At 41.9% G+C, this 8,863-nt stretch overlaps 1 protein-coding gene across 1 annotated transcript; it reads right to left on the reverse strand.

The window, feature by feature from the left end:
* Positions 1-542: 542 nt before the first annotated feature.
* Positions 543-6,035, reverse strand: LOC121377553 (protein starmaker-like). The gene is made up of 3 exons (XM_041505599.1): positions 5,960-6,035; positions 3,348-5,007; positions 543-1,166 (listed from the first exon to the last, which is right to left on the reverse strand). The coding sequence occupies exons 2-3, from the start codon at positions 4,990-4,992 to the stop codon at positions 754-756; spliced, it is 2,058 nt and encodes a 685-aa protein (XP_041361533.1). The 5' UTR covers positions 4,993-5,007; positions 5,960-6,035; the 3' UTR covers positions 543-753.
* Between the last annotated feature and the right edge of the window lie 2,828 nt (positions 6,036-8,863).

The raw sequence follows: 8,863 nt of genomic DNA on the forward strand, positions 1-8,863 counted from the left end.
GGGGGCGGGGTGGGGAGAGAGCCACATTTACTACCAATCACAGACGCAGCTGTTTTTACTCCATAAATATTTGACGGTGCACCTCGAACTTTGACACGAATGTCTCTTCTTTGGTACTTTGAAACCTGCTGCTTTTTCAGGGGCGGGTTGTAGCTTGATGCGCGGTCGGTTTAGGATCGATCCCCGTCGCTGGGCCTATTGCGCTATTTCTCGTTCCAGCCAGTGCACCACGACTGGTATATCAAAGACCGTGGCACGTGCTATCCTGTCTGGGATGCTGCACATAAAAGATCCTGTGCTACTAATGGAAAAACGCAGTGGGTTTCTTCTCTGTAACCAACAAAATTCGCCATTCAGTCGCAATTTAATTTTTGGCAATGTTAAAACTACCTACATTATACCTTGTTGCCGAAACATAGTGCGTTAATGAGAGAGAGAGAGAGAGAGAGAGAGAGAGAGAGAGAGAGAGAGAGAGAGAGAGAGAGAGAGAGAGAGAGAGATTTGAGTGTTAAAAATTGCGTTAGACCTACGTAACGCTCAGGTTAAAAAATATATATATATTTTTATTGAAACAAATACAAGAGTATATAAAAAATTACCACAATGCAAAATTACAGTTCTTTCATCGAGTCACCCACATCTAACAACTCTCCGTCGACGAAAGACAAGTACAACCATTTCAGTTGTTTTGTTTTTTCACAAAACAAGGCAAAGCAACATTAAAAGCAACGAAACAACAAACTTAAACAATTCTTAACTCCAAAAGTTCCATTCCTCTGACGGCCAAAGGTTCCATTCCTCTGACGGCCAAAAGTTCCATTTCTCGGACGGTTCGTATAAAATAGTCGTGAACATCCCGAAAATGCTGTAGCACTCACACTGAGAGTAGTTCGAAAACAGGCCGGGATACAGGTTTTCCGATATTAACAAAGCCACGAGTAACGCGAGAAATACCAGGGTCAGACACCACCAGACAAATATGATCCACCATCTAATTCCTGAGGTTTGGTCAGACGCGAATCGGGATTGGCCGCTCGTGATGTCACCATCACCAAAGCCTACGTTTTCTATTGGATGAATGAAGATGAAGTCACATTCGGGCGTGCTGTAACGATACCTGTACGACTGTGACGTATTTCCCGTATCTCCAAAACAAAGACGATCCTCTGAGAAAAAAAAAAAAAAAAAAAAAAAAAAAAAAAAAAAAATAATAATAATAAACAAATTTAATAAATAAATAAAATAAAATAAAAACCTGCACCAGCGTTCATCAGCAATGAGAAGCCTTAAAAGTGCTATCTCAAAGTTGTCTGTATCGGTTTGTCTGTGTGTCTGTTACAATGATTGAGATGATGAAAGAAAGAAGTGTTTTATTTAACGACGCACTCAACACATTTTATTTACGGTTATATGGCGTCAGACATATGGTTAAGGACCACACAGATTTTGAGAGGAAAACCGCTGTCATCCACTACATGGGCTACTCTTCCGATTAACAGCAAGGGATCTTTTATTTGCGCTTCCCACAGGCAGGATAGCACAAACAATGGCCTTTGTTGAACCAGTTATGGATCACTGGTCGGTGCAAGTGGTTTACACCTACCCATTGAGCCTTGCGGAGCACTCACTCAGGGTTTGGAGTCGGTATCTGGATTAAAAATCCCATGCCTCGACTGGGATCCGAACCCAGTACCTACCAGCCTGTAGACCGATGGCCTGCCACGACGCCACCGAGGCCGGTCGAGATGATGAGGTCCCAGACTGTAAATATCTTATTGCAGTCTTGGAAATCAGATTATCAGAATCAGAGAGAGAGAGAGAGAGAGAGAGAGAGAGAGAGAGAGAGAGAGAGAGAGAGAGAGAGAGAGAGAGAGAGAGAGAGAGAGTGAAGGAGAGAGGGGGGGAGGGAGGGAGGGAGGGAGGGAAAGAGAGAGAGAGAGAGAGAGAGAGAGAGAGAGAGGGTTTGTTTTGTTTAACGACACCACTGGAGCGCAATGATTTATTAATCATCTGCAAATGGATGTCAAACATTTGGTAATTTTGACATCTAGTCTTAGAGAGGAAACCCACTACATTTAATGTTTCCATTAGTAGCAAGGGGTGTTTTATATGCACCATCTCACAGACAGGATAGTAAATACCACGGCATTTGATATACCAGTCGTGATGCATTGGGTGGAAAGAGAAATGGCTCAGTGAGGCCACCGACGGGGATCGATCCGAGACCGAGCGTGCGCTTTACCACTGGGCCACGTCTCACCCCTGCTATAGATCTTAAGGCTGCCTGTCTGTTTGCGCATGTGCAAGAGGATGATTTCGGAAGTTAGTTTCTTTTTCCTCAAGTGTAATTGCCCCCCCCCCCCCCCCCCCCCCACACACACACTATATGTACTTCGGACGCCAGTGTAGACCCCCAGCTAAAAGTCCAGCACACGCACCTAGTATGCATGGGCGGATCCAAGGGGGGGGGGGGGGGACCAGGGGGACGCGTCCCCCCAAAAAAATTGTTCAAGTGCCCTCAAAATGTCCAAGTGCCCTTTTTGTTTGTAGAATTTTTTTTTTTTTTTAAGTAAACAATAATTATATTGTAGATAAATGAAATCAAGATTTTCGTGTACATGCGCAAGCTTGCAGATATGTGTCTGTGTTATTGAGTCTCAATGGGGCCCCATTGAGGTTCTAACGCGAGTGACGCCAATTTACTTCATTATTGCTAGTATATTATGACGTAGAACTGTAGGAATTCATATTAATTGTAAATATCAAAACTTGTAGTAAGGTGCCCTTTTGACGAGTCAATGTGCCCTTCTTTTTTGGTCCCCCCCTAAAAATATTTCCTGGATCCGCCCATGGTATGTATGACTATTGCTTGGTGTAGTACTTGCGTCTTATGATTTACCAATAACTTAGATTTATTTCTGATCTATCAGCAGTCTACCAAATTACGATTTCTATCACTGTCATATTATTGTGTTTGTTCGGGTATTACTGGACCACAATACGTGACGCAGCTCATTTATATTGTTCATGTATTGATGAATAAACTTATTTTATTTTATTTGATTTGATTTTATTTGATAAAGATCATATTTACCTGCATCAGAATCCTTGGAACTTGTATCAGAATCATCAAACAGGTTTGATTTGATTTGATTTGATAAATATGATATTTACCTGCGTTAGATTTCTCGGAACTTGTATCAAAATCATAAAACTAGTTTGATTTGATTCGATTTGATTTGATTTGATAAAGATCATATTTACCAGTGTCAGATTTCTCGGAACTTGTATCAGAATCGTAAGACATGTTTGATTTGATTTGATTTGATAAAGATCATAATATTTACCTGTTTCTGATTCCTCGGAACTTGTATCAGAATCATCAAACAGGTTGACCGCCTCGCGGACGAAGTTGGGAACCATGATCCGCTCAACTCCCTGCCAGAACTTCAGAGTGGACGCGAAGCTTCGGTGACGTGTGCTTAGTTCATTCCGGGCGGGGGGTGGAGGCGGCGTTCTGGGTCTTGAAATGACATGACCCCGATCCTCATCCACGTCATCAAAGTCCCTCTCGCCGCTTCTCTGACGAGTCGGTCGGCCGTGGGCGCCTTGTCCCCATGACTGATTTACGACCAAGCTATCCCCGATGCTATCCTCCTCCTCCTCCTCCTCCTCCTCATCATCATCATCATCATCACTGTCATCGTTATCACCGGCAGCAGAAGCACCAATGCGAGCAACTTCTTCTTCATCAGATTCTTGGTCTTCGTCAGAATCTTCTTCTTTTTCTGCTGCCTCCGCACCATGGATTTGATCCAGCGACCGACTGTTTACGTCTCCATTGTTGTGGTCGCACTGCCCACTACACTTGTCATCAATGTTGCAGATGTAATTTATGTACCGGTGGAGCCTCGTTCCCAAGCTGGTGCCTGCCTCGTATTGGTTCCGTTCCCAGAAGTACTTTGAACTGGCACAGACGATCGGGACCAGTTCCGCTTCGTCGCTAATGTCCTTGACATTGCCGACGTTGTCGAAAGCAATGGCGTCGGCATGGTGGTCGCCACAGGAGTCTTGTTCAGTGCCGAATTCATCGTCGGAGGTTTTGTAGTATGTATTACATTTTTCATTAGAATTGAGTACATCTTGATCGTGGCGATGGGGAAAGCAGTGACTTTCGATCGTGAAATCATCTTCCTCGCTATCTTCAAGGCGATGGGGAAACCGGTGACTTTCGATCGTGAAATCATCCTCCTTACTATCTTCAAGGTGATCGGGAATCCGGCGACTTTCGATCGTTAAATCCTCTTCCTCGCTATCTTCAATGCGATCGGGAATCCGACGACTTTCGATCGTGAAATCATCTTCCTCGCTATCTTCAAGGCGATCGGGAAACTGGTGACTTTCGATCGTTAAATCATCTTCTTCGCTATCTTCAAGGCGATCGAGAAACCGGTGACTTTCGATCGTGAAATCATCTTCCTCGCTATCTTCTTGGCGATCGGGAAACTGTAGATGGTCGATCGAAAAATCATCTCGCGCACTAGACCTATCTGGTTGGTGAGGTGAAAACTGGTTATTTTGTATCAAGAAATCATCTGTCTCACAACCTCCATCGGCTTTACGGCGGCTGCCATAACCTGCTGCAACAGCATCACCGTCACCATCACCATCATAACCATCATCATCAGCAGCATCCTGCTCGGTGCCCTCTAGCGGCCGTAGACCTACCTGGAAATCGGGTGTTTCGCTTCCGCTAGTCTCGATCCCGTCGAACTCTGACCCAAGCTCATCGTCAGTGGAATACAACAGCACGTCACTTTCGCTGCCGTCGTCGCCGAAGCCGTCGACGACGAATTTCCTGCCACCAACTATGCTCGACTGGTTCGTGACTGAAGCCCGGTTTCTGCAGATGCTGCGCAGCGCACTTTCGTTAGTAGTACTTTTCGTAGCGATCTGACCCCAATTTTTTGTCGCGCCAGCAGTTCCCGCCATATGGTTCCTACATTTCTGAATAATAATAATAATAATAATAATATAAACAAACTATCTGATTAAAATTAGCCCTACTGGTCTACCAGTAGATCTAACAGCATTACGTGGACTCCCATGTCCAGGTGACATTTCATCTATAAATAACAATTTAAATATCGATCAATTACACTTCGCTTTTTATAGCGTTATTCGGGGGCATACAAACTCTAAAAATATCGGGCGAGACTATTTATGCAATAGGCGAACTTGTTGGTCTATTTCAACATTAAAAAAGGGTGAAAAATGCAGTAATAAACTCTGGATTGTTTACTAGTATAAAGAAATTTTATGGTTATACCATCACGTTTTTGTCTGATTTTTTTTTTTTTTTTTTTTTCCGTCTTGAAATGAATTTTATATAAAATTTTATATTGAAATTAGTTTCCGGCATATTTCGTAATTCACCCGAATCATTTCGTATACCCTCGGCATAATCCCGAATGTTTTCAAATTATTTTCAAATCACTGGCATGATTTTGCAAGTAAGGTTTTGATTGGTCGAATGAAAGGTCAGCTGGACATGAGCTCCAACGGGGTGCTGTTAGATCCACAGGCAATAGTAATTAACCAGTTGAGCTAATTTTAATTAGATTGATAAATAATAATAATAAATAAATAAATAAATAAATAAGACGTCATAATGTGGTTAAGTAAGAAAAAAAAAAATTCTCATAACCATCATCGTCATAATAATAATCATAATTATTATTATTATAATCATAAAAAAAAAAAAATAATAACAATAATTTTCTTTGAATATATGCATACATTTTGAGTACTATAGCCTATCGTGATAAATTTTAATACTGATTAACCAAAAAACATGAAATTAAAAGAAGAAAAACAAAGAGCACAAATAAAAGTAAAAGTCTAAGGGAAAAAAACTAAACAAAACAAACCAAAACAAAAATGGAACTACTGAACTCACTTGACGTCGCCTGTATCTGCTTCACAGTCTGCGATGACGACGTTTCATTGTCTGCAGCTCAGAGTATGACGTCAAGTATCTGAGACGTCATAGCATTACCAACAGCTGATTTAATTTGGAATGGCCTGGGAAAATGCAATATTTATAAAATCAATGAATGTTTTTACTTTGTAATGGGGGGAGAGGGGCAGAGTATCCCACCCTGAATAGTTTCAGGTGATGACATTGTATTTGAAAATGCATAGAAATTTTCTGCAGCTTTCCGTGTCAGGTATAGACTTGACTTCCATTCTGAAGGGGCGGGACGTGGCCCAGTGGTAAAGCGTTCGCTTGATGTGCAGTCGGTCTGGGATCGATTCCCGTCGGTGGACCTATTGGACTATTTCTCGTTCCAGCCAGTGCTCCACAACTGGTGTAACAAAGGCCGTGGTATGCACTATCCTGTCTGTGGGATGGTGCATATAAAAGATCCCTTGCTGCTAATCGAAAAGAGTAGCCCATGAAGTGGCGACAGCGGGTTTCCTCTCTCAATACCTGTGTGGTCCTTAACCATATGTCCGACGCCATATAACCGTAAAATAAAATGTGTTGAGTGCGTCGTTAAATAAAACATTTCCTTCCTTCCATTCCGAACGTCTTAATTATCAGTAGGAAGAATCGACCGAAAAACTGTCTTAATGGACGGTCGCGTGACAAAATATACGACTCTATTGCTCCATCATGGCATCAAACTGAAGATGACAAAAGACGCAATGCTACTTGCCCAGCTGACGCACAGCAATTAAAGGCACATTCCCGAGTTTGCTGCATTGTAAGATGTTTCCGACTAATAAAATATTTCTACGATTAAACTTACATATTAAATATATTTTCTTGTTTATAATATCAGTGTCTGTATATTCAATGTGTTTCTGGTCGTTTTAATATTTGTAAGAAGCCCAAACCGGATTGTGTCTTCAAATAATTTCGTACGTACGGAATTTTTTTTTATTTTAGGAAATAAAATTAAATTTACGCTAGTACAAATATTAGAACGATCAGAAATACGTTTAATATACAGCCACTAATATGTTATGCAGGAAAATATATTTGACCATGTAATTACAATCGTCAGAAAGTCTCTGTTGGTCGATAACATCTTAAAAATTGCAGCAAACTAAGGAATGCCCCTTTAACTAATTAAAAAAAAACCAGTTTGTTTCGTTAAACGACACCCGGTAGCGTACCTAAGGTATGGTAGGTAGCCTACGGCACGTGCCCTGGGCGCCACTTAAAGGGGGACGCCACTGAGCAGATTCTATTAAAGTCAGACAAGCCATCCTCGGAAAGTGATTTTTTTCCCCCAGATGTATGATGCAATTTCAGTGCTTGCCATAGGCGCTATTTTCCGTAGATACGCCACTGACGACACCACTAGCGCACATTGATTAATTAATCATCGGCTATTGGATGCCAAACATTTGTTAATTCTGACTCGTAGTCATAAGAGCAAGTCCGCTACATTTTCCCTAATACAGCAAGGGATATTTAATATGCACTTTCCCACAGACAGGAAAACACATATCACGGCCTTTGTCCAGTTGTGGTTCACTGGTTGTAACGAGAAGAAAAAAAAACAATCACCGAGGCGGTTCGATCCTGCGACGCAAATACCTCAAGCGAGCACTCAAACGACTGGCTCCGCAAGGCTCAATGGGTAGGTGTAAACCACTTGCACCGACCAGTGATCCATAACTGGTTCAACAAAAGCCATGGTGTGTGCTATCCTGCCTGTGGGAAGCGCAAATAAAAGATCCCTTGCTGCTAATCGGAAGAGTAGCCCATATAGTGGCGACAGTGGGTTTCCTCTCAAAATCTGTGTGGTCCTTAACCATATGTCTGACGCCATATAACCGTAAATAAAATGTGTTGAGTGCGTCGTTCAATAAAATATTTCTTTCTTTCTTTCAAACGACTGAGATAAATCCCTTCCCTTAACCAAAGAAATGCAGTCTAAACAACTTAGAAGCCATTGGCATATTATGCCGGACGTTTTAATGCCTTCTAACCTAAACTTAGTCACTTCATGCACAATCATATAGTCAGGTCTCACTACACAGTTGACTTCCGGGTGAGAGTTGATTGATGACGGTCCACTATAGTTCCTAATTGTGACACGTGTTGTGGTTCACATATTCACTTCTAGGCAATTGTGAAGAATTAAAACAATATGTATGTTTAATGGTAAGCCAACTAGAAAAACAACAACAACAAGACAGTAAACATTATACAAGAAACACAAAAAGAAAACGCCAGTTGCCTGCACGTTAGATGAAATACAGACGTGCCCTTGCTCAAGGAGGAAGTCAGTAATGCACCTGCACACCAAGGATACCAAGGTCACTGCCTCCCCACACCAAGGTCAGACTTACACCAAGGTTATACACCTGCACACCAAGGATAACAAGGTCACTGCCTCCCCACACCAAGGTCAGACTTACATCAAGGTTATACACCTGCACACCACGGCTCAAATTCACGCACCTGCAAAACAAGGTCGCACACCTGCGAGTGCGAGTGCGAATAATTTTAACATGCTCACATACCATTAGAGTTTCGAGCATGTCCGTCCCGGGGCCTCTCTCTGGATAGCCAGTGACTTGCTCCGGGACAGAACAAAATTAAGGGGACAATTTTGAAATTTACATCCAAAAATTAAATAGTGGGCCTTTAAAATTTTGATGCGCATCTTTAATTAATATAATTAATAAAGAAAATTCTACTCATTAAATTTGGTCGCTAGATTAGATTGGGCAGTCAAAATTAAATTAGATAGATAACACCCCTGATTTAGGAGGGGGTGGGGGGGGGGTGGGGGTGAAAATGGACAGAATTTTGAAAATAGCAATTAGTAAAAGAAATTAG

The sequence above is a fragment of the Gigantopelta aegis genome, chromosome 7, assembly GCF_016097555.1.
Source record: "Gigantopelta aegis isolate Gae_Host chromosome 7, Gae_host_genome, whole genome shotgun sequence".
NCBI classification, from domain to species: domain Eukaryota; kingdom Metazoa; phylum Mollusca; class Gastropoda; order Neomphalida; family Peltospiridae; genus Gigantopelta; species Gigantopelta aegis.